We start from the raw sequence: 25106 nt of genomic DNA on the forward strand, positions 1-25106 counted from the left end.
TCCCTTAACCAGATTTACACAATTACTCAAATTCAAATAATCAGAAGACACAAAACTTGTTACATAATGCAGCTGATAGTAACAGCTGTAATCACTGCTGTTTGTATTCTTTATTATTGGCAGAATAAAATTGATATTGTATTTATTATGGGAAACAGCATGTATGGTAAGAAAATGTTTTTTTCACCATTTATTGTCATAGACATCTTTAACAGCCCTATAAACTACAACTCCTTTAAAAGGGGAAGCTATTATCAAAAAGCTTGCCTTAAATTAAGACCTAGTGTAATTTCATGCTGTGCACACACACTCAAATACAATTTGAATTCCAAGAATATCTTTTACTTCAAAAGGGCAGAAACAAGAAAACAGAGTAGAAAGAGCTCTTGCTGGCAAGTACTTAGTGTTTGTAACTTTCACACTGCTTGACTTAGAGTTCTCTCTCCTGTTTATGAACACGTGTGCCCCTGCAAAGCAAAAACCATAATAGCAACACTAGAAATGAGAAGTCATAGGCCCGTCAGACATTTTCCACTAGTTTTCAATCCGCACTTTGTGCAGAAGTACTGAAGAGACTAATCTGCCACGTCTCCTGGGATGAATTGCAATTTGCTTAGCAAGAACTCAGACTAAGCAGGTGGCTCCACAACCTAGTGAAACTGCATCTGAGAGTTAAGTAAATGAAACTATGAACATCAGCACTGTTTTGTGGGATCTGATACAATACACACTAAAATAAACATCAGGCTTCAAAAGTTATGATTTTTTTAGGCATCTTCAAGCAAGTTCAAGATAATTACCAATGCAAGCCTTCAACACTAATTTAATCTTGACATTCCATACTTAACAACACAGTGATTCAGCCAAAAATCGCATGAATCACAACAGATCAGAGCAGGGATCAGACACACCTGGTACAGGCCGCTAGAGGTAAGATACAAGTGCTGGATGCAGAGAGAGGGGCTTATGAGTAAGACAAGCACTACTGCAGCTCTCACCAGAATGTTCTCAGCCTCCAGTTATTGGTGCCTCACCAACACTCCAGGCAAAAGGGTATATCTTCACACACCCAAAAAGAGTAAAGACGGCCCCCACCATGCACCTCTCAAAGTGTCCAAATTTTTTATATGGCTAATACATCATGGAGCAAAGGGTTCCACAGTATAACTGCCTCTATGTTAACAACTTTTTGTTGGGAGCCTGCTACTTTGTAGCCACCATTTCTACCAAAATCAAAATAAATCACAATAGCTTGGAAATAGATATGTCCCTACTTAACTTCTCCAAGTTGCTCGACTGGTGAATCTTCTGTTAAGTTCCTTCTCCCTCTAGAAGGTAATTTCATACTCCTTCTGAGGAGGCCTGGGGGCAGGACAACAGGAAAGAGCGAAGCACACTGCCCTGCAAATGTAGACTTGTAGTGCACTTGGGCAGTGGCATATCAGCATCTTCCTTTCACCAGGATTCACCAGTTTTCAGTGTACAGGGAAACTGTCTTAAGAGAACTTCAAACACCTCTAAAAATCTCAAATCTTAAGAGCAATCCATCTCACAGCCCATACTAGGTCTATATTAAATTAGGATTTCCAAGTCTAACATTGATCTACAAACAATTTTACTTGTTATGACTCAACTTCCTTCAGAAACATCGAAGTTTTCAGGTGGGCCTCATCTTTTGTGCCACAAATAGTTTAGAACTGAACTCTTCTTGCCATTCAGTGCTTGTTCTGTTCCACATGAACAGCCAAATAAGAAAAAATTGCAGCATAAAACACAACTCTGAAAAATTACTATTTTTTAAAAGAGAAGTATGAATTAAAGTCCAGAGTGAAGAAACAGCATTCCACAGAAGCCTGCTTTCTGAGCCTTGCATGATGACCTTCACAAACTCCTTTTAAAAAATTGAACCAAGAATATCTATTTGGGATAAAGTTGTCTCCAAATGAGACTCTCTCAAATCACTGACAAATGTGAAGTGTGACTTTGCCTTACAGCAGTCTTACTGACTGTTACCATTAGCCTGGCATCTATCTTCCACAATTCTGTCATTTCAGTAGTTTGCAGCTGGCCAGGCATCCTCACCACCTCGTTTGAAAGACCGTATCAAGGAAACCGCCTACACTCGTCCAAGGCTGCTTGTCCTTAGCAGCACAAGTAACAACCACACCAAGAATCAGTCTTAAGTTACACCAGAAGATTTTAAGTGACTGCTCCAAACTCCTATCTTTAAAAGGAAGAGATCTTTAATGTTAGAGACTTCAAACTTCCACTGCTCCAGTAGTGGATTATAATGGCTACCCTCAGCTATGGTATTTATCTCATTTGGGAGGCCCTAATTAGCATAACAACATAACTTCCCAATTATCAAGTTTAATAGCTCAGTAACTCCCCCATGTCATTCCTAGGAGACTGACTAGTTGCATGCTTATAAACCATTATTATTTCATTAAATAAATTTTTAAAAAGCTTTTAGAATTCTGTGCATAAGAATTAATTTAATTAAATCCTACAAACACCTGTATATTTATATTTTATCAAAGAATAAATCTCTTAAAATTATTGAAAAAGTTGTAGAACAAAAAGGACATTACAAAGAAAGTGAAGAAGTCCTCAGACAAGGCACTTTAAATAATTTCTAATATTTCCTTACCCTCAAAAATGGAAAATACATGCCTGAATGAACTGAGCAGCCACAAGTCACTGCCGCAAAGCTATATACTTGCAGACTTGTTGTGTCTTATTAGTTGAAGTCAGCTGCAGTTAAAGCAGCAAACCTTATTTTATGCAATACTAATATGTGGAATTTGCTAAGAAATCAAAGGATTAGTCATTTACAGGCATGATACTATCCACAGTTCTACGAGGCATGAAACAAACATCAGACCATACCTTATACTGCATGATCCTGGGCTGACACCACTACCTATTGGAAGACAGTAAGCATTTCTTAAAAACAAAAACAACTTGGCAAGTGAGCCATGAAAGCATGACAAGAACCCCAAGGCTTTCCTCTAAAGCACTTACAAAGATTACTGCCATGCCCTGTCCACACAGAGCTGATTTGATTCCATAAAACCAATGTTTAAGAGTAACTCTGAAACAGTTTATAGTACAGATTCTTGGGTGAAGGAAAAAAAAAAAACCATCAAAGCTGCTTCAACTGAAATATACTCTGAAGGCAAGTTTACAACTCAATTTCAAATACACAAAACAGAAGATCTGGCTAAGCTTACTAGAAGTAAACACCAAATACACGATACCAAACTTCAACCCTAACAAGAAACATTTCTAAGTTACCATGAATATGTTTAGTTCAGAGTGCATCTGCCCCATTCACTTAAGTCACCTGAGCTGAAGACTGACTTTAATTGGCAAGAAACACACCAGCATTCCTGTATTAATTCTGATTTATGATGCTTTTCTCCTGCCATGAGAGGGGAACATATTCAAATACTTCATCCATGCCTTCTGTGAAGTGGAAGACAGGAGCTTGAAGTTGCTCAGCCCCTTCCTCCCAAACAACATCACACCTGTAAGCACCAACAGATCTTCCAGGGAAGAGCAACTAGACTGAGAAAGTCTCTGCAGAGGAGTGGAAGTACGGCCTAAGAAACAAAACAGAACTGGAAGACAAGATGGAGCAAGAAAGGAGTTTTAGCACTACCTTACAGTAGTCCTGATCAACTAGAACTACTACCTAGGCTACAATTGCTATTACTTCCCTAATCACCTAACTGCTAGTTTTAAGTCAGCTTGGTCAAGCACTGCCAAGTGTGCAAGCACACAAACTGACTGATGTGGCCCTAAAGACTATTTACTCAGCTTCTTGAGCAGACTTCCCATCTTACGTTGAACTCCAAGAGGCCACACTAGTCAGGGCAGCTCTGACAGCTTTGCTGTTACACAGGCATCTTGTTCAGATCACTGATAACCTGTGTCACATGTTACATACACACCAAGTCACTGCGCAGGATTTCTCATGGTCTTCAAATGAGTATCTCATTTCACAACTGCTAATTCTCTGCAAAGTGTTCATAAAAATACTTAAGTCTTAATATATGAGTACAGTTTCCTTGCATCTGTTCCAAGTGATTAAATCACTACATGCTTGTAGGGTCTTATTATGCAGCCTCCCACATAATCCCTGCCCTCAATATTTAAAATTACTAGGGATGCTATGGGCATTTTAAGTATTCTGGCAGTGCCAAAGTAAGCAAAAGCTGGTTCAACTAAAGAGCCTTTAGCACCACAGGCTATACTACTACACAAAAATACTCTGAGACATGTCAAGCAACCAAAGGGTTCCACTTGTACAACGCTGACATTAGTATTCCAGAAAGAAGTGCACCATGAAAGAGTCAGAGCTAGCTAGAAAAAAGTAATAAGAAATTAAGTTTCAAGAAGTGACCATATATGAAGAGATAAGGCAGGAATTTTGTGATCAATACTTTAGGAACTGCAACTGGCCACTACACAGCACCAGTTAAAGGCTTCTGAAAGTTTTACAAAGCAAGTAAATATCTGTATGAACATCACTGAAGCTTAATGTATCTATTCTCCTTGCCTAAGCACTAATTTCAAAGTTTTATCCACTGTTTCATATATATATATATAAAACTGTCTAAAATATGGTCTTCAGAGAAGCCATGCTATAATTCAATCAAAAAAAACTTTAGAAGTGGCTGCTACTGTGAACTTGTCTGCTGCTAGTAAGAATAATCACTTAACTGTTCTAATATTAGTCACTTATTTTTAGCAGAGAGAAAGAGGAGTGCTAGAATGACTTACTAAGATGCATACCATAAGCATGCAGTAAGCAACAAATCACCATTAAGAACCATTAAGTTTTTTAAAACCTACATACTACACAAAGCAGGCAAAAGAAAACAGCTCTGAAGCACCTGCTGAAATACACCCGCTCCATACAGAGTACACGGGCTTACACACACTGAGCTCAGCTTCCTGAAGCCAAAATGCCCACTTTTGGACCACAAAGTATAGAAACTAGATAACCAATTCAGAGAGAATTAAAGAAATCTGTGCCTGCCAGCAGGATTACTTAGTGTGCTGCATAGACGTCCTCTGCCTGCAGACTGGTAAACTGACACAGAACACCTCAATTTTGTTGAGGCGGGAACTCCATTACTATTACGCTGACAAGTTCATGAAAAGGGGAGGGTGGTGTTTTCTTGTCTGGGGAGGGAGGAGTGGGGGTTTTTTCTTCCTATAAAGTGGTAGCATGATAAAGTATACAGTGACTGAGTTACAAACTCACAGCTGAGGTGAGCTCCTCCTTCTTCAAAGTTATCTCAGAAACACTAAATGTATTTTGCAACATTAAATCTCAAAGAGCTGAAGTAGCCCAGCACAAAGGAGTTGAGACAAGTCCTCCAAAGGACGCACAGAAGCAGGATACTTCAATCCACCAGACATCTTCAACTACACTCAAAACTGCTGAGCGAGCGAACTACTTTTAACCCGGTCCCTACAGCAAACCCGACGCTCTCGCTGGAAGTGAAGCACCGATGGGAATCAACCAAGCAACAGCAACCCCTGCTACGCTCGCACCGTGCTTCGAGGTCTTCTCCTTCCGCGCTGCGCGGGGAGGGGAGCGGCGGCGCAGCCCGGGCTGGCTCCGCAGTCCCCGCGGCGAGCGGGAGGAAGGCGCTCGGCGGCCCGGAGAGGCTGCCTAGCTCCCTCCCTCCTTCCCACCCTCGCCCGGCCAGGGGCCACACCAGCCCTTCCCGGCCGCCGACACGAGCAGCGGCCGGCTCGCCCGGCCTGCTCGGCGGGCCCCAGACAAAGGAAGGAAGGAAGCGGGGACGAACCGGGGCGAGGAGGCGACGGCAGCCCGGCTCCTCCCGGGCGAGCGCGGCCGCCGCATCCGCGTGCGCTCAGCCGGGGCCAACTCCGGCGGCGGGCGAAGTGACCCGGAGGGTACCGAGCGAGGCCGGCGTGCGAGAGGGAAGAGGAGGGAGAAGCGGCGGCGGGAGGAGGAGAGAGGAGCGGGGCCGGTGGCTCACCAGGATCCGCTTGAAGAGGTTGCTCTCCTTGGGCGGCAGCGGCACGGACGGCATGGCGCGGGCGGCCCCGGGACAGGCACGGCTGGCGGGGGGTGGGGGCGGCCCGGGAGGGGCGGGTGTTGGTACGAGGGACGGGAGGAGGGGGAACGCCGGGGAGGAAAAGCCCGAACTCGGCGGGGCGGCGGCGGCGTCTCTTTAACTCATTGCCCTGCGCCGCCCGCCCTCCCCGCCGGCTCCCCCAGGCCCCTCTGCGCAGCTGCCGGGGCGGCCTCGCCGCCCGCCTGACGCTGCAAAATGGCCGCCGGGGTCCCCTCGGCGCAGGCGCAGCGCCGCTCCCCACCACAGACCCTCCGCCCGGCCGGCCCCAGGGCGGGGAGTGAGGATTCCCTGAGTGGTTCTCTGTGCGGTTCCCGGAGTGTCGGCTGAAGCGTTCCGCTCTCGGCGCTCGAACAGCCTCTTCGGAGAGCCAGGCTGCCCGCAAGCCTGGCAGGGAGGCGGCGTTGGGAAGGAGCGCAGCCTCTGCCGGCGGCGGGGCTCGGGGAGGCTCTGCGGGCTTGCAGTGCCCTGGCTGGTATTTAAGGAAACAACAGCAAACTTGGCAGCCAGGCTGTGAGCAAGCGGGGACGGCCCCCGTCGCATTAAGGCATTTTCAGCAGTTGGTTATGTAAAACTTCCCGACACCATCGTGCGCCTATAGAACAGCGGCGTTTATTCATCGCTTGGCTCCTTCATCGAAGGTCTAAGGTCCTTTTTTTTTTTTTCTTGTTACTCCCAAAAATCGTTCTTAAAAAACAAAACATAACCAAAACCACCAACAACCAGGAACACTAAAACTACATGGCCTGGGGCATTACACAGAAGGAAAACTGGTTAAACTGTCAAGGTTACAACCAATTTCATCTTACAGGGAAAATAAACTAGGTGACTTAAGTTAAAATCTCTGTTTACGTAATTAACCTTTAAAAATATTAATTATATTGTGGCATTTATTTCTAAGTATCTTAGCTCTGTAATAATATGGTTACCCACCTACAGTCGCAGATGATGAACGATAGATATCCCTAAGTAAAGCAAGTGCGTGTGAAACAGTAACTCACAAGAGCCAATTAGAAAATCTGTGCATTGAATATATTTTATTTGGTACTCGGTAAGTAGATGTCTATGAGACTGAAAATCCCAAGCACCACGTCCTTGACTTGACACAAGCCTTGCTAAAGCTGATGACATGATAGCTGCTTTCCTTTCTAGCTAACAGAAGCAACAAGAGAATAGACAATTTCTTGGAAGAGAGTAACCTGGATGTCAGCCTAACTTGAGGACTACTAATTAGAAAAAAAAAAAAAGTGGTATGTTTAGAAAGCCTCCTGAGATGAAAATAGCAAATATGAGGAGAACGTAAAATATGCTTTCCTATAGTTCTTTATAGCTGAGCCATCAGCTTATGGACACTTTTTGTGAATGGTTGTTGGTTTCTGTAGTGGTTTTTTAATCTCTCTAGATGTATGGTCTGTAATAAGGAATATCTCTACAGTGTTTATTTGTCACTTTTTTGTTCTGGCATGCTTCTAATTATGTCGGTCACCTGGGTCACTGATCACAGTATGTGTATTTTTCACAGGCAGTACCCAATTTGCTGTTCTTTCTGCTATATGCTTTAGTAGTGCTGTATTGCATATCTGATTTTTACAAAGCAGGAGTATTACTGACAGGGATGGCAGCCTTGGCTTTGCCTGCAGGATCATTTTCAGAGCCTATTTGTACCATGGCATGTCTTCAGCACTTTTTACAACCAGCTGAAGCCTTGACTCTATGAACCCTATTTTCTGTCTTAGCAAAAGACATGTTATGCCTCTGGTTGGGTTGAATGATAAACAGATGCATCATGGAGAACTGTCAGGCAAATATTGTGCTAGGTGGACCTTTGGTCTGAAGAAGTAAGGCTGCTCTTGACAGCTAAAGGTCTCTGTTTCCTGATAGTCCAAACACTGGAAAGAATGCTGTCTGAAAATAGGCAAATTGCAAATAAGAGATAGGGGTTCAATTTGCATCTAGATGTGTCCATATTAAAAGTCTGTGTTAAAAGCACCAAGAAAAGGAAAGCAGGGAGGCAATAAAAGAAACATTTGTAGGCTAGCTGAGAGAGAATTAACAAAGAAATGAGCTTTGTGGGAAGGCCGAGCTCCAACTGAAAGTGAGGTTTGGGAGCGCAGTCAAGAAAACTTCATGTCATTTAATCCCACTGTGCTGGGCAAAACAAAGCTCTCTCTACAGGCTTTGTTAATAAACAGGACTGCATTCAAGATGTGTATGATTCTGTCACCATTTTTTCCTTCAGAGAATTCAGAAGTCTGAACTGTTTGGGCTGGAAGGGAGGAGCGATATGAAAGTGTTACATACATTGTAACAAGTTTGCTATTTTTGCCGTGTGTGTCACTTTACTCCTGTGAAGTTGTGGTGAGATCCTTGCACACCACTAAACCCAGTTAGGGACCCCTGGGCGAAACAGGGCCCCCGCGTGGGCATGGACCTGCCTTTGAGCCAAGCACGTTGTAAGGCCTGGAGCATGTTCTGTCTGATGAGCCATCCCTTTGCCTCCAGTTTCTAAATTGGCAGGTTAAGAGTGCCAGGTTTTAAAGCACAGGACCACCACGTCTATTCCAAAGCCTGGGAGCCCAGCTGTCTTTCTGCTGTCACTCTTCCCTTCTGCACCCAATGTCACTGCAGGCTGCTGTGGGAGCTGAGGAAGGTGGTGGCACCCTGCCCCAAATAGCCCGTGCCCCATAACCCCTGGTCCTCACCAGCTCCAGCAGCAGCTGCTGCTTCAGCCATGCAGGTTTTAAGGTATCGAAACAAACTGTAAGAGGGGTGGAAGCGCAGACAGCAATGGGATTTCACATCCTTCATACTCAGTTCTCATATCGCAATCTAAAAGAACACGGTAAACTTAGGGAAAGAGTGTATCTTACAGGTTTTGAATATGAGATGCATGGATAGGTCCTGTGGTGGATGGTCCCTGGCAACCCTGCTGACTGCACAGAGTCCAGCCCTTGTCTTGGCTGGGTGGCCCCTGCGTGCTTTGCTGCCTGGTAGGGAGGGAGCAGGACTTTCTTACAATCTCTATTTTCACACTTAAGTGAAAATATTCAGCCACAAGGCATAATAAAAACTGAACATGATCATGTTTAATCAGAGGAGTTAATGCAAGAACCATTACTGGCTGGAGAAGAAGCTGATTGATTTTCCTTGGCCTACCGTCTTCTTTTAAAACCAATTTTGGAGCACGTGGTCTACTTGCAGTTTCGTGTTCTTATTAGGTTCTTGGTTGTCCTCCCAGAGAGTACCTTCCCAAGACTTTTAAGTATCAAATTGGATGTTTAGAGTACCAATGCAAGTATAATTTTATTATTTCATTTCACTGAGCCCCAGAAGTCATAGTGGGAGAAGAGTGAAATACAGTGGGAATGGTGTCTGGCTGATGGCATCTCTCATGGCACATCATTGCCGGCGCAGGCCTGGGGAAGCGCCTTGGAGATTTCAGGGTGCTGTTTGCTGTGACCCTTTGAAGACTAGACCAGCTCCAGGGTCGGTCCTGTTCTCTGGAAGTGGTTTTCCATCTGTCTGCCTTGCCTCCTGTCCCCATGGGTGCAGCAGATCCAGAAGCTGTCCTCAGGTCCTAACAAGCAGTTAGTCATCATTCAGGCACTGAGGTTTGATCTGAATCCTACCCATTGATCAGTCCAGTTTTCAGTCTTTTGGAATATTTACCACACCAAATCCCAGTGATGTTTTACGTGCCAAATACCGAAGTTTTACCTTTTTTTTTTTTTAAATTTTGTAGAATGACAGTAGCTGGGAAGAAGGGTTTTTTTTGTTATTATCAGTATAAAAACCCCATTATTAAGTATTTTTAAAATTCTAATTTGGGAGGTAGCGGTATGATGTTTAATAATATCTTTTAAAATGTCCAAATACATAGTATGTTTTGAAACATAGTTTATGAGGAAGCTGCAGCTAACTAGCATAGTCATAATCCGAACGGTAATGTTTATTAATATTTTGTTTGCCTTCAGCAGCATAGTAATAGCTCCTTTTAAATATAATTGAATAGTGAGCTTTGACACAAAGTGGAACTTAATGTTATTTTACTCAGACTTCTCTGCAATTAATCTTTTACTAACCAGGTTTGAAAGGCAGAGGCCGCCTTCGCCGCCGGCGCGGCTCAGGCGCTGCCGCGCGGTGCGGGGAGACGGGAAGCGCGTTTTCCCGCGGGCATGCTGGGACCGGGAGTACGCCCGCTCCGCTTCCCGTCTGCCATGGCCCCGCGTGCCGGGGCGGGATCCGTGCGGCGCCCGGGGGTGCGGACGGTGAGTGCCGGAGCCCTCCGCGGGTACCGGGGAGCGCAGCCCCCGCCCCGCCGCTGCTCCTGCCTCTCCTGCCCGCTCCTGTCTCCTCTCCCTGCCCGCTCCTGCCTTTTCTGCCCGACCGTGCCTCTTCTCCCAGCTCGTTCCTGCCTCTCCCTGCCCGCTCCCGCCTTCCCCGTCCGCCCGTGAGCCCGCAGCGGGGCCGGGCTGTGGGGGCTTCGCTCGGGCTGCGGGGGGAGGCAGAGGTGTGTGGGAGGCGCTCCGGGGCGCGGCCCCGAGCTGTTCCTGGCCCCGTCCGTGTGCACGGAGGTACCTCCTGCTGCCGTGCGCCTGCAGGTTCCAATGTGCCCGAGTGCTGCCGCATGGCGCCGGTAGCATCTCCGGTTGTTGGAAATGCTTGTTTTAACCTCTGAAGGTGTTCGCGAGATTGAGAACTCTCTCTGTCTTAAAATTATTTTTTAAAATTATTATTTTAATGGGACAATTACAGTTGTCACTTTCGCTTACTGGTTTAGATTTGTCATGTGTACGAAGTAATTTTAATCACATTAAAAGGTTATTAAAATCTGGTTTGGAGATCACTTAATAGGTCATCTAATGCTCATAGCTCTGTAAAAGTTTTATGTATGCTTATTTTTGTGCAAATGTGATGCAGCAACCTTTCTCTGAGAAGGAGATACCTTTTTTGTTTTACATAGCAAAATTATTTTGAAACTTCTGACTTCCTTGAAGATCTGTGTCATTTCATTACTTTTTTTTTTTTTTGGCATTTAAACCCCAGAATTTTATTTCTGAGAGCTTGGGCAAAGCAATGCAACAAATTTATTATTATTTGAGTACATTGCTTCTTAACTACACCAGTAAAAATTAGCTAGATGGTTATAATGAATATGTTTAATGAATTAATTAAAACAAAATATAACATTAATATTTTAAAATTGAGTTGATGATGGTTAGCCCTTAGCCAAACAACAATGGGCCATGTTGATCTGGAGCAAGTCCATATTCATCAGCAGAATTAGGTCTTTTGGAACTGAGTCCACTCATGCCCCTGAGCAACTAAATCCAGGATCATAGATGATGAGCCCAAGTGCCTTTTGCTGTGTTCCTGGTGAAGGGAACAGGATCCCTCTCCTGCAGCTGGTTTTAGGCACTAGAGCAGTCCATGAGGGGTATCATTTGCTTTCTGTATATTAAAGCAGTCTTGAAATTTCTGCTGTGGATTCAATAGCACCTGCTGGCTGGTGAATCTGGGAGGGTGCAGAGGTAAAGGTCCTTGCCTCCTTCTGTAGGTAGTAAAACAGGCGTTCAGACAAGCAAGGTGCAGTACTTTTGGTTTTACTGCACATTGCTCTTTCTTCATTGTGGACAAATGGATGAAAGTAAATAGGTGAGAATAGTGGGCGACTTGAGTAGCGTGTCACAGTAATTTGTTAATAAAACGCATGAAGATGCGCAGGTCTTGTCACTGATGAGTAAAAAATAATCGTGCTAGCAAACTGAAATGTGTGTTTCCAGGAGATCTTGTTACAAATAGGTTCATGCTCTTATTTTCTCAGAATCCACTTTTTTGTAAAAATCAGTGAGCAGATGGGACCATGGCACTGACAGGGTTACTAGGGAGTGCTTCTTTGTTAAACCTTTTCTGTGGGAGTAGTCCTAGAATAAGTGTGATTTCAATTTAGTCTTCCTAGTAGAGCCTTGCTCTCCAATACAAAATTTTAGAGCATAGTAGTAATTCATAACATAGTTTGCAATGTTGATGATATAAAATTAAGAGGAAATGATCGTTCACAGAGCAGGAGTAATGCTAAGGGGAGCCTGGGTCCTATAAAACTGTAGGCCAAGTGTCTCAGAAAAATATGGGAGTTGTATTTCAGAGTACCTGCTTCTTACTCACTTCTCGGATGGAAAATACTATGTTGCTTAAGTGTAAATATAACATGGTAAGGAGTATACAGGGGACATAAAGCACATAAAGCAGTTCCCCTGTTTTCTGCATATATGAGTGAGTGATTTTTTGCAAGTGCATTGCAGTCCTATTGACTGATCTGTTGTGTGGTGTCCTCCTTTTATGGTAGTGGATATAATTTGGCACATAATTCTGGACATTTCATACATTCTCTATATAGAATTCTTTACCTCTAGTATTGATTTGTCTTCTCAGCAACATTTTCCTTTCACCCGTAAGGCATGGAATGGTTGGATTTTTCCAATGACACATATGGCAAAATGAAGCTGTTGTCTGCAAAGCCCTGTCCACAGGAGCTTTTCCATAGTATAAATAAACTGTTTGAAGAGGTGAGAGAAAAGACTTTTTCCAGCCCTCAGTCAGTACAATGGTGGTGATAAAAGCTTCTGGTTTAAACCAGGACTAAAACAGGTATAATTTTGTCCATGACAGTTGCATTTGTGTTGGTGTAATCAAAATCATGATATGGGCTTGATGCAGTCCTTGTGTTTGTTGTTGTGGGGTTTTTTTAATAGAATGCTTTCTTTTTCTAGTTAATAACTCTGGCCCATGCGCTGTGTACTTTTAATTTCAGGTGGTGGAAAAATAAGAAACAAAATGAAACCTTTCCAAAAGGTCTGTCTTTTCAAGAGCCTGCTTGCCAATTGCTACTGTTGCAGCCAACTTGACAGCTGTCTTCTCCTTCCTGCTGCGAAGAAGATAGGCTGTGTGGTGGGACTGCACAACCATGGATCTTGGAGGCCAAAGCCTTTATTGGACACAACCAGATTCACTCTGTCTTTTAACAGTTGGCACAGGAACAACCATCAGGATTCTCAAGCTTTGTGGAAGCATGAGGCTGTGCAGAAGTATCTGGAGAGTCTCAGCAAGGAGTACCAGCAGATTAGTCATCTGTTAAGTGCAGACTCATTAAATGGCTTTGAACAAAGAACCCTGAGGAGAAGATCTGCCGATCTGTCCCCTATTGCAGCTGCGTTTCAAGAAATCAAAGAGGCTGAAAGAGAAGCTCAGGAGTTAGAAGCAATGTGCACAGGTAAAGGAAAACACATCTACTCTTGCTTGCTTCAGAACAGCAGCTGTGCTTGTGATAAAGTTCATTGCCCAGCCTTTGAGGGAAGCTTGTGGGTAAATTCGACCAGCCCTGAAACACTCCCTGGTCCTCCCTGCTCCTGGGAGCTTGCATGCTGCAAGGGCTTTCTGCATCCAGCCACATCCTTCTGTTTTTCATCTCACCTCACTTTAGTTTGAGTTCTTAATATGGTAATTTTGGGAGAGTAGGGATTGTCTGGAACCTGAAGGATATCCATCTAGCAGAAATAGTTGGGAAGCGTTTGTTTTGAGGTTATTTTTTAGGAGAACTGAGAGCAGTTTGAACTGAAGAAAAAAAAAATTAGCAAGCCTAAAACCTTTGATAGACTTTAGCCGTGTTATTTAAAATGGGATTCCATCTGACCAGTTCAGTGATATTTATTGAGCAAATGACATGAACTTTCATTAGTCTCTGAGTTGTCAGCTCTAAATTTAAATGGCAAAAGCTAATATTTCTTTGAAAATGTTTGGGGAGTCCTTTAAGGAATAAAAACCGATGGTTTTTTAGAAGTTGCTGCTTTTCAATAGTCTGCTACGGTAGAAGTTGGGGTAAAAAGAAGTTTAAAATTGTTGCTGGTTTTTGTATGATTTGGGAATAAGAAAGTACAAGGGGAATAAAAAAAATTACAAACTAAGTAATGGTGCAACATTTGGGAAAAAAACCCCAACATTGTTACAAGTGTGGGGAGGAGCACACAGTAGGAAGGAAAAAGTGGCATCCATTCTGCTACAGTAGTAAGTATTAAGGCAAGAGAGGGAAGCACTGACCTGGAGAGAATGGGGTTTACATTAAAGCAGTGAAGGAGGGGAAAATCAAAGGACAGGAGAAATCGGTACCCAACAGTGTAAATGGAGGAGGACAAAAGTTCATAAGAGCTTTTCAGAGAGAGAGCCAAGGAATCTGGACAAAACAGTAAGAGCCATACTGAAATAAAGATGTAAATGTGACTTATTTGGACAGGTAGAAAACATTTTTATTCTTTAGTTTTAAAAATAAATTGATGTTTATGCTTTTGGAGAAAAAATGGTTATTTAAAATATTTTAATCCTCAACCCTCTCTAATACTCTTCAGGGGAGAAAAGAGGAGAAAGACTGAAGGAGACACAGTACAAAAATTTAATGCTGAAAAAGCAGTGTTCTTCAAAGACTTAAAAAGTATTAAGAAAGCTCTGGAAAGTTCATATTTCAACTTAGGCTATTTTTGGATCAAGTGAATATAATAAAGAATTTTTCTAATTCCATAAATTATGATGTGGAGGGATGGAGTGAGTTCTAGTTGAAGGAAGGGAAAAGAATGGTAAAACATACAGCCAATAAATTAATTAAATGAAGCCAAATTATTCTGTCTGTACCATGTATCCTGTGGCCGAGTTAAAACCCACATGTCCCCTTCATTTGGCTGCCCATTGTTTTCCACTTAGCTCCCTAACTGACCCTCTTCTCTCTAGTACCTGAATTCCTGACAATTGATGTAGGATTTTATATTTGCAACACCCAGTGAGGCAGAAAAATATTTCCCAGTTTCCCTCTGGTGATGGGAGTCACGAGGTAGGTTAAATGAATTCTGTTGTGCAGGGAGGTAGGAATGGGATGCCAATCCTTTGAACCATAAGCTCATTCACCACCCCCAGACCACCTCACACTGCTGTTGACAGTAGTTAATTTGATACTGTTTATTTAACTGATCAGCAAACATACTTCTTGGACCAGCTAGAAGTGTTTGAGAGTCCAGTTTTATGCTGCATCTGAGACAAACCTATGGTTTCCATTCTGGCCACAAGGCAAAAGGTTTTCACGTCCTCGTCGTTGCTTTGTTCCCTCACTCTTACTCCTAGCTGCTCAAAGCTGGCTTCAACCATTCCCCTCATTTGTGTTGGTAATTGTCCAGTTGTAATTTAAATCTAGTTCAACTTGGCATGGTAAAAACATGTGTTTATTCAACCAGACTTGATTTTTAAATTTCAGTGAGTAGAATTGTTTCACTTTCTAATGAGTAGAAAAGTGGTAGAAAAGCAGGAAGAAATATGAAGAGGAGAGGGGGCTCCCTGTTTTAGCAGTGACTGGTTTTCCACTTGACTCCAGCTGTCTTCCAAGTTTCTACTTAGTGTATAATCTATTTGCAAATGATCAGCACTTTTAGTTACTGTAAACTGGAGCCTCCACAGCAGAGAAGGCTTGGAGCTTCTGTGAGCTTTACCTGAGAATGTGTCCTAGTTTGTTAGTAAGCTCTAAAATGTGGGAAGGGGCAGTCTAATCACAGGTAAAATATCTGCTGCTCCTTCCAGCACACCTGGAAGGTATGATCATTGAGCTAGCAATGTGCATCCTGGCTTGGGCTGCTCTGTTTGAGTATTTCACGCTGGCAAAACGCTGCAAGCTTTTCTGTGCTGCAGTGCATGTCTTTGGACAGCTGTGTTATAATTTGCTCTAGGTGAGATTGGCTAACATCTATTCTTGTTGTTGGAATTTAGATCTAGACAGCAGAGATGAGAAACAACTTCTAGAGCTTGCCTTAGAAGAGAAGGAAAGCCTGGATAAAAAAATGAACGTGTTGTGCAGAAAGGTGAGCCTGAGGTAAAATTTTACAGCTTTGTAAATAAAGATGTCAGAAAAACTTTCCTTTATGATCTTACCAATAGATTCTGACATTTGAGTTTAATGAAACAGAAGTCCAGCTTCTGTATTCTCCCTGAAAAGAAGTGGCAACATCACTTATTAGTAAGCTTCTTAGTGACAATTTTGTCTTAGAAACTGATTAATTGAGTCATTTCTCTTGCTTGCTTGTCTGTCTGCAAATGCTGAAGGGGATTAAAAAAGTGGTGAGTCTGTGCTACTGAGACTTGACATGACATCCTAGTAACTGTTTGTGGCAGTGGAACATGCATTCTTGAAAGATTTCTGTTTGGAACTTGCAGTCTTTCATTTTCTCTTCAGCTGACAGCACCCCATGAGTGGGGAAAATATAAGCAAAGGAGTTGAAACGATTCAGTGGAGACCTCTGTGTTTGGGCTCATTTCTATGTTCAGAGTGAAATAATATGAAATGGGACTTTCTCAAATATAAGATTAATGTAAAGATTAGCTGGGTTAGCTAATAACTTTATCTTCATAGGTAGCTGGGGCTACCTGTGACCTGGCACCTGACTTTGCAGGACTGGATTTTCAGCTAGCTTTCATATGGATGCACTAGCATGTTGCATTTCCACACTGACTGCACTGAGTTGCAATGGTCATTGGACAGTTTTTAGTCCTACTTAACTAGCTTGCCAAAGGAAATCAGTGGCTGAGTGTGCTCAGACTGTGGCAATTTTGAAGGCTGGCTGTAAATTTGATTAAGAGAAGATCTGGGGTCATGAAGAAGATAATGGCTTTTTTTTTTTTTTTTCCAGCTTTTCCAGCTTCTAGTGCCAAAGGAAAAATATGATAGAAGTCCTGTCATATTAGAAGTGACAGCTGGCAGAACAACTGGAGGTCAGCAAAGCCCCTACAGTGAAGATTACTTCAAACCTCCATGCAACTCTATTAAACCTCTTATGGGTTATTCTTAAAGCTTTTTTTATACTTTATTGGCATAAAGTAATACTTTCTGAAGACGAGCATTAATCTGCCTAATGACTGGGGTTAGAGTTGCAGCTAAATCTAAAACCTGCTGTTTATGTGGTAGTGCCTTTTTATTTTTAGGGGACATCTGCCAGCAGTTCACTAAAGAAATGTTTGAGATGTACCAGAACTATGCCGACTACAAACGTTGGACCTTTGACATCGTGAACTATACGCCGGCTGAGATAGGTACAGCAGTTCTTCAGAGATTCTACCAAGACAATGAAGTTGAATACAGTGTTTCTCTGCTGTATTTGTCACACACTATTTTCTCTCCAGGAGGGTTGCATCATGCTGCTGCTCATATTTCAGGAGAGAATGTCTACAGGCATCTGAAGTATGAAGGAGGGACTCACCGAGTGCAGCGAATCCCTGAGACGGGCATGTCATCAAGAATGCAGCGTATTCACACTGGGACAATGTCAGTCATTGTCCTCCCTCAGCCAGAGGAGGTAAACTGTTCATTGGGGTGGTAAGGTGGTGCTGTACCCCGCCTCACCCAGTTTGGCATTGGAGTAGGTGTTATTTAAGACCATGTTACTGTTTTGGGGATTTCACTGATAGCCAAGTGCTTTGTGCAAGTCCCAGCAAATGAACCACGAGTGCTCTGACTCTGGAAGGTGACAGTCCTTGGCTCTGTACTTTATATGTATAAATGGATCATCAGAAGCAACTTTGCAGAGATTTTCTGTTGCCTGAAAGAGCATGTAAATGAGTGATCATTTCATTAAGTTCCAGCCCCAACACTGACAAGGCTCACTGCTATGAGTAAGCCAATTTTAAATTACATCATGTATTGAGACACAGAATATATCCAAGAAGATACTCAGTGTTGCATAGTAACGTGATTCTGCACGTCCTTTTGATTTTTTTTTGTTTCATTTAAATTATTGGTGTCCATCTCTGTTAAGTCAAGGACAGTCTCCTTTGAATATGAATGAGTGTGTTGGCTAGTCCGTCTGAGATCTCGCTGATACTGATAGTTCTAACTTAGACCAGCAATTTACACACAAAGTAAACAAAACCAGATCCTGTAGGCTTTTCCCACACCTTCTCATGTTCTTTATAATACTATCCTTGCAACACTGATCAGATCTGAGTGTTCCTTTCCCATCCACTGAGCTCAAACTCCAGGTCCAGGTCATCACGGACTCCTATTTTCAATGTGGCAATCCTTACATGGATGGATCTGGATATGCCTATTTTCTCCTCAGATGATTCTAAGTACTGTTGCAAGAATCATTCAGGCTTGACTCATGAGCAAAATCCTTACACTGTTGCTTAGAAGTGTTTTTTAAATATTTGCTTATTTCTTAGACTCTCCACCAAAGCTAGTGGTTTTACAAAACAGTGATTTTGTTTTGTTTCACACACCCACATACCTTGTTTTGTGAAGGACCTGGAGTAAGAGTTTGAAAAACTAAGTGAAATTTTTAAGGCATCATTTGTTTTTCAGAGATATTTGACACTGCATTTTTTAAATTACAATGATTATGACTGTTATTTAGGAGCAGTTGTAAAGGAGCAATTTTTTGAGAAGTGATTTCTTATTACTGGTGAGTGTCACTGACATCCAAATATTTTTAGAATGATCAGAGAGTAGTAATTTTCTTTGATTCTAGGTTGATGTTAAAGTGGATCCCAAAGATTTGCGTATTGATACATTCAGAGCCAGAGGAGCAGGAGGGCAACACGTTAACAAAACTGATAGTGCTGTGAGAATTGTGCACCTTCCCACAGGTAAGTTTGGCTGTACTTTGTGCTTCTAATCACACTGAATCTGTGTCTTGAAAAGGAAGCCTGTGATCCTGTAAGTTGTCTCATGCAAGACTGGGCCTTATACCAAAAAGAGAGGAAGTAGCCCCTTCTGGTTCTGTCCCTCTTGTAGCGAGGCAGTGTGAGAAAGGGGCTGTGTACCAGGGGCACAGTGATTATGCCAGTTTTGTTTTAGAGGGAGTGTTTAATAAATACACTGTCTTTGAAGGATGAAAGAACAAATGGAGGGTGACAGGGAAGGGATAGAAGATGTAAATAATTCTCACTGTGTGCTCTGTACCTTCAACAGTAATGGCCAGTGGCAAGCAAAGGCGTGCTTTGCCTAGCTGGAATCTGTGTAGTTACATGACTGATTAAAAAGAAGGCTTGAAGATTTTCATTCAGTACTAGATAATGCTATCATATGTTGGATAGAAAGGGAAATGTATATTGGTGGGAAGATAGTGTGTAGACTGGACCACTCTGTCTTTTTTGGGATTTGTTTTTATTGAAACTCAGTGAGCTTCTCTCTGTACAGATGCAGAATCACTTTAGGCGCACAAAATTACAGCAGTGACCTGAAAATAGCTGTTCCCTATGTGCCTTTTTCTTTCAGAAATCAAATGAGAAGTACTACATTTCTTTTAAAGACCTTTATTTTGTTTTATCTCATTTTTCATAATTAAGTTCAAGACTCACCAGTCTTGATTAGACCCCCCTCTTCTACTAGAATAATGAATTTTCCAGTCACCAAGAGCTTATCTGGACTAAGGTTTTTAAAACTTGTGTTACACTGTTTTAACATGCTTCTGTAGACTGTTCAAGTTGCATTTTTAACATAATGACAGCTAATTGGAGTGAACCCAATTTCTAGAGGCAATGTTAGAACCTTGTTTGCTTCATGAAATTTTAAAATATCCCTGACTTTTCTGTAGCACAGAACAAAGCCCCCCGGTGCAGCTGTGACAAGTTTAAAAATGCACTAATGGTTCTGGCCAGTGTGTTAAAATGTCGTTTTATCCTACAGCTGAAAGGCCCTACAAACCAGCACTCCAGTAGGTTTCATTTGCCTAATGTGTTAGAATTAATTTAGCTCATTTGTTCTTTGTTACAACGGGCTCTTGGATGCCTCTGTGAAGGACTGGCCGTTGAGTGCCAGCAGGAGCGGTCCCAGCAGATGAACAGGGAAATAGCTCTGCGGACACTGAGAGCTAAGCTGTACCAGCAGATCATGGAAAAGCAGATCAGTCAAGAGCAGAGCGCCAGGAAACTGCAGGTGAGGACAAGTGGTGGCTGAGATTTGGAGAGGGTGTTGTGCTGTAGATTTGTTTCTGATCTCTTTGGGTAACAGGGACAGAGCAAGTGAGAGTGTGTGTCTAACCAGGGATGCTTACAAGGGAGAAGAATCTTGTAGTCTAAAGTGGTAAGTCTGCCCTTACTTATCCCAGCTCAATGCTGTTGTGGAGTTCTCAGGCAATGAGAAGAGACATCAACGGTGGCTGGAAAGAAGGCTGGCTGAAATTATTCAAAAGGCAAAACTCGACATCGTGTACTGAATGCCCCCATTAAGGCCAGAGTTACACAAATTTAGCATCAGTAAAAAGTTATGTTCAATGAAAACTGGGATCGGAAGTTCTCAGAAGTTTCTAAAGGGGAGTATTTTAAGGCCATACAGGGCTTTTGAAAGAAACAAGTAAATAAACAATCCTGCCACTATGCAGTTAAGTAGCAGCTTATTTGATACAGTTTAGGTAACTTTTTGAGGAAGAAATAGCTCCTGGAAGAGTTACCTCAAGTTATGCTGCAAAGTGTGCTTTTCTCTCGGAATGTCCTATCATTCTTTTCCCATTCTTAGAGTATTTTCCCATTTGTGGTGTAAACTTCAACAGTGATCTATTGAAATAAAAATGCTTCAGAATTAGAGAATTATTCAGTACTCCAAATTTTCCAGCTCAGCTATTTAATCACTTACTTCAGGTTGCATTTAAGTGTATTGTCCCTGCAGATTATTAACCCCATCATTGGAGGCAGTGACCCATTTATCTTTTGTTATTAATTTCAGTTTGAGAGCCTTCAAAGCTGCATAAAGGATTTGTATTTATATTTATATATTAAATTTATATGAATAGTGTGGAAAATCAGGCAGAAGTAAATTACCTTTCCTAATGTTTCAGAATTTATTCAAGAAATTCCACGTTCTGAAGTATACATGTGGAGTGCGGATGAAATTTTCACCAAAGCCCACTGAAGCAGACACCCATTTGTTTCTCTGAGCGCTTTTTAGCATCTAATTCTCCATTTTATGAAGACCCACAGTGTTTAGTGGAGTGTTTAACCACAACTGTGCTACATTTGGGTTTCTGCTTCGAAAGTTAGAATTGCTGTCTGCACTCTCGCACTTCACCACTAGAGGGTAACTTAACTTCTTACTCTTAATCTCAGTCTTTTTCGGTGCTAATTTCCGACAGCCACGCAAGGACTGTGCTGCTTCCGTTATTAGTGGAGACTACTTTCATTATTTTTTGTGGGAGCTACAGCCCCCCCCCAAAAAAATCCCACTCATATATTTTTTTGAAATAAAGACTCTCTTACCTTACATGACCTTTGAGAGTTATGTGGTTCTTCCAGCTACAGGGCTGGAACAGAAATATGCTGGAGGATATAAAAACTTGGTCTGTGATACAGAGTAACAAACAATACTGTTCAGTAATGCCACAATATTTAAAAAAAACCTATATGCCAAGCCAGTGACCACTAGGTCCGTAGTTGGAAAAGGCTGATCCATTACAGTTTATTTTAAGTATCCTGTTTTAGAGAAGTGTTTGGTTTTTTTAAAACACAACATAACAGATTTTGGTTTTTCCTGCTTTGCTGAAGTTGGGAACAAGAGCCCAGTCAGAGAGAATTCGTACTTACAACTTCACCCAGGACAGAGTCACTGACCACAGGATCTCATATGATGCACGCAATATCAAGGTATGGGTTGCCTATGTGAGTGTTCAGATATTTATGTTTACCATAAGCAGAAAAAATTAGCTTCATGAGCACAACTTAAGATATACATATATGAAGAAAGTAGCCAGTTGTGCTCTGACAGAACACTGTAGATTTAGAAAGCTTAAACTTTCTTTCCTGCCTTCTTGTAGTCCTAGAGATTACTGGCAAAGGCTGTAGCTCACTGGCTTACTTCTCTGTCTGTTTTTTTCCTATATGTGAGTGAAAAATGACCAAGCATGTAGTCCTCAATGAGATCCATGAGTCCCTTGGCTAAACTTGGCAAGTGACATTTGAGATTCTTGAAGCATAGTACATCCAAAAGAAAAACCTTGCAGAAAGGACTTTTTATTTTTGTTAGGCCATTCTTTCTTCCTCCTAATGCTGGAGTGAAGAATGAGAAAAACTTTTATGTTTGCATCACAGGCCACAGTTAAAAGAAACTGAAACTGAATGTTTGCATTTTAAGATTCTCTGAGATCTTGTTTCTGAGTAAATATCTACATATGGCTTGAATTTTACAGATTTTTCAACCTGGAAAAGAGAAGGCTTTGGGGTGACCTAATTGCAGCCTTCCAGTACCCAAAGGGAGCCTACAAGAAAGAGGGAGATTTTTACAAGACCATGTAGTGAAGGAAAAGGGGGAATGACTTGAAACTAAAATAGGGTATATTTAGATTGGATATTAGGAAAAAATTCGTTACTGTGAGCATGGAGAGACACTGGAGCAGGTTGCCCAGTGAAGCTGTGGATGCCTCATCTCTGGAAGTGTTCAAGGCCGGGTTGGATGGGGCCTTGAGCAATCTGGTCTAGTGAAAAGTGTCCCTGCCCATGGCAGAGGGGTTGGAACTCAATGATCTTTATGGTCCCTTCCAACCCAGGCCATTCTATGATTCTATTTATTGGGTTTTTTTACAGTGGAAAAAAACCAAAGCAATGGATTTTTTTGTATTAAATTTATGAAAAACAAAGTTTAGGGTGATCCCTCAGTATTTTGGCTTAGGTATTCAGTTTGCTGTTAAGTGCTGTTGCATAAGGAGCGACACTTTTCAAACTGTACCCACAGGTGTTCTGGGTAGCTCCAGAGAATGCAGGGCATACTGAATATGGAGTGGTTCATATTTAATGGAGTGTAGAATACCATGGCCAGGGAAATAGTTCCATAATTACATAGAAGTGGCTTTTGTTAGACAGGTACTTAGTGTTTGGATCTTTCTTGAGTGAAACTGGAACCATAAACTCCCTAACAAAAGTTAGTTGAGCTTTCCTTGCAAAACAGCCTTGCTCTTGCCATGTTTGAATGAGGTTCTTCAATCCTTGATTGTTCTTGCAGGGGATTTTCATATAAGTGCATGGGTTACATGAAAGCAGGGGCAATAGCTGCTGTTGTTGCAGCCAGAAGCCACGTGCCTTGCACAGGCAGGCAGCTGATGTCCTGCTGCTGTCCACCATTGCTGCTTTCACATGGCAGTCACCTGCAAGGATGAGCAAGTGGAGGGACTGCAGGCAAAGTGCATTTCAGGGGTTTGAGTGTTTCAGAGTAATGCTGAAGGACAGTCAGTAATGCTTTTGTCTGCTTTTTTTTCATAGGAAATTCTAAGTGGGAAAGAAGCACTGGATAAGCTAATCAACAGACTGCTGGAGTTTGCAGAGATAGAGGCTGTCACACGGTATCTAGAAAATTTGCAGGCTTTAGAAGGAGGAGGCTGAAGACCTCGAATAGTGTTAGAATTGTTGTGTTTGGTAACAGAATAAAACAGATGTGTTTGTTAGATGATACACTGATTAAAACCTATTCCTCTGGTTTTCAGTGTGTGACACTATTCTTTTTGTACCTTGGTGCAAGTGAGTTGAATTTATTGCAGCAGCCCTGGCAGTAAAGAACCAGCTTGGAGTTCTGTGTGCACACCTCTCCTGTCTTGGCAGCTGGGCTTTGTTAAGCTGGGCCTTCTCTTGACCGTATCACAGCTGGAAAGGTGGAGAATTGTGGTGGTGGAGCAGAATAAATACCACATAGTACACTTTTTGTCTGGTAGTGGGAGATGTTCCTCTCCAGGTAAGAAACTGATCTACCCTAACATAGTCTAGAACATGGCCTCACGAATACAGTTTATTTTTACCCATTTATTGCATGAGCTCCCTAAATGAAATTCCTTGTAAGTAACTTTGTATTATGATGCTTTATTTTCTTAAAGTATACAAAAGCAAAGGGAGTGAAGGGGCCAGAATGTCAAAAGAGAAGCCTGTTAGCTTTCTTCCAGGCATTCTTGGGTCAGCTTGTGGTGGGAGGGGCCCACATGCTGCAGTGGCATGTAGAAGTACCTGCTCTAGTTTTCAATTAAGTTTATGAGGTAACAGGCAGCTTCCTGCTTCCTTGCAAAGAAGACAAGTTCATACTGCAGAAGCGTTTCAGCAAACCAGGTAGCTTGGGAATTCAGCTCCTGTCGTTGGGAATGTCTGCCTTTGCCTGTCCTTGAGGGGATCCAGATGTCTACAGGGCACTCTCGGCTCTGACAGGACTTGTGCTGATGTTTTCCCCTGCATGTGTGCCGTGCTGGCAGGCACTGAGCACAGGCAGGCACTCGTTGTATGCCTGACTCTGGAGTGCTGACACAAAGATTGCTGCTCTGCTCCGCTGGGTTCACTTGCGAGATCACGGTGTCTTCTTTGCATCCTGCTCGTTCCAGGTTCTGCTGTAAAGCTGCTCTGCACATCCTCTGCATGAGAAGAACCAGTTCATTGTTACAATTTAAATTATGCCTTGTGGTTGATTTATATTTGCATATTTATTTTGTAATCATGAATGATGCAGTGTGAGGAAATGTCAGGTAATTTAAGAAAAATAATTATTTCAATACTGAGTTCTTCTAAAGGGTGTAGGTTTTATTACTGTATATATAGCAACAATTGTAACATTATTCAGCTATATTAAGAAAGATAGAATTTGTAATGGGAAGAAAGCAGGAAAACTATACTCAGTTCCTCCATTCTTGAATTTTTTTTCAATTCTTTTGTGTGTTCTTATGAGCAAGCTTTGACAATTTCTGACTTGCTTCCAACACTTTAATTACAAAAGCTTTGGGGCTTCAGTTGGGTTGGTTGTTTTTTTTTTTTTAATTGATAGCTCTGCAAGTCAGTCAGGAAACGTATCACCATGCAATTCAGGATTCACTTGGACTTTGACTTCTTTCAGTAACCAGTCCAGAAAAAGAACCCTCCAGAAAGATTGGCAACTGAGCTTATACTTCTTGCAGTGCCGACAGACCGGCAATAACTAATATGATCAGCTGTAGTAGAATATCCAGCTAACAT

The 25106-nt window shown here is 42.3% G+C and overlaps 2 protein-coding genes across 8 annotated transcripts in view; one reads left to right on the forward strand and one right to left on the reverse strand.

The window, feature by feature from the left end:
• The window catches only part of NAA16 (N-alpha-acetyltransferase 16, NatA auxiliary subunit), a 62807-nt gene extending 56239 nt beyond the window's left edge, over positions 1-6568 (reverse strand). Inside the window, exon 1 of one of the 6 annotated variants that reach the window (XR_004238289.1) lies at positions 6024-6568. Coding sequence is in view for 3 of the 6 variants with exons in the window: in XM_032099832.1 (XP_031955723.1) it covers positions 6024-6077 (54 nt within the window). In the remaining 3 variants the exon portion in view is untranslated. Of the gene's footprint in view, positions 1-3818; positions 3839-5828; positions 5851-6023 lie in introns of those variants that run through there. The other 5 variants (XM_032099832.1, XM_032099836.1, XM_032099833.1 and 2 more) reach the window with 5 other exon arrangements.
• On the forward strand, positions 5822-23604 carry MTRF1 (mitochondrial translation release factor 1). 2 transcript variants are annotated; one of them, XM_032099850.1, is made up of 10 exons: positions 5822-6099; positions 12931-13389; positions 15918-16009; positions 16835-16916; positions 17127-17234; positions 17325-17497; positions 18668-18785; positions 19940-20076; positions 21678-21776; positions 23385-23604. In XM_032099850.1, exons 2-10 carry the CDS (start codon positions 12954-12956, stop codon positions 23502-23504), a joined length of 1365 nt encoding a protein of 454 aa, XP_031955741.1. In that variant the 5' UTR covers positions 5822-6099; positions 12931-12953; the 3' UTR covers positions 23505-23604. The 2 variants fall into 2 exon arrangements, with proteins under 2 accessions (XP_031955741.1, XP_031955740.1); XM_032099849.1 differs by lacking the exon at positions 5822-6099 and having other exon boundaries at positions 11271-13389.
• Positions 23605-25106: the final 1502 nt, after the last annotated feature.

The sequence above is a fragment of the Corvus moneduloides genome, chromosome 2, assembly GCF_009650955.1.
Source record: "Corvus moneduloides isolate bCorMon1 chromosome 2, bCorMon1.pri, whole genome shotgun sequence".
In the NCBI taxonomy this organism is placed as follows: domain Eukaryota; kingdom Metazoa; phylum Chordata; class Aves; order Passeriformes; family Corvidae; genus Corvus; species Corvus moneduloides.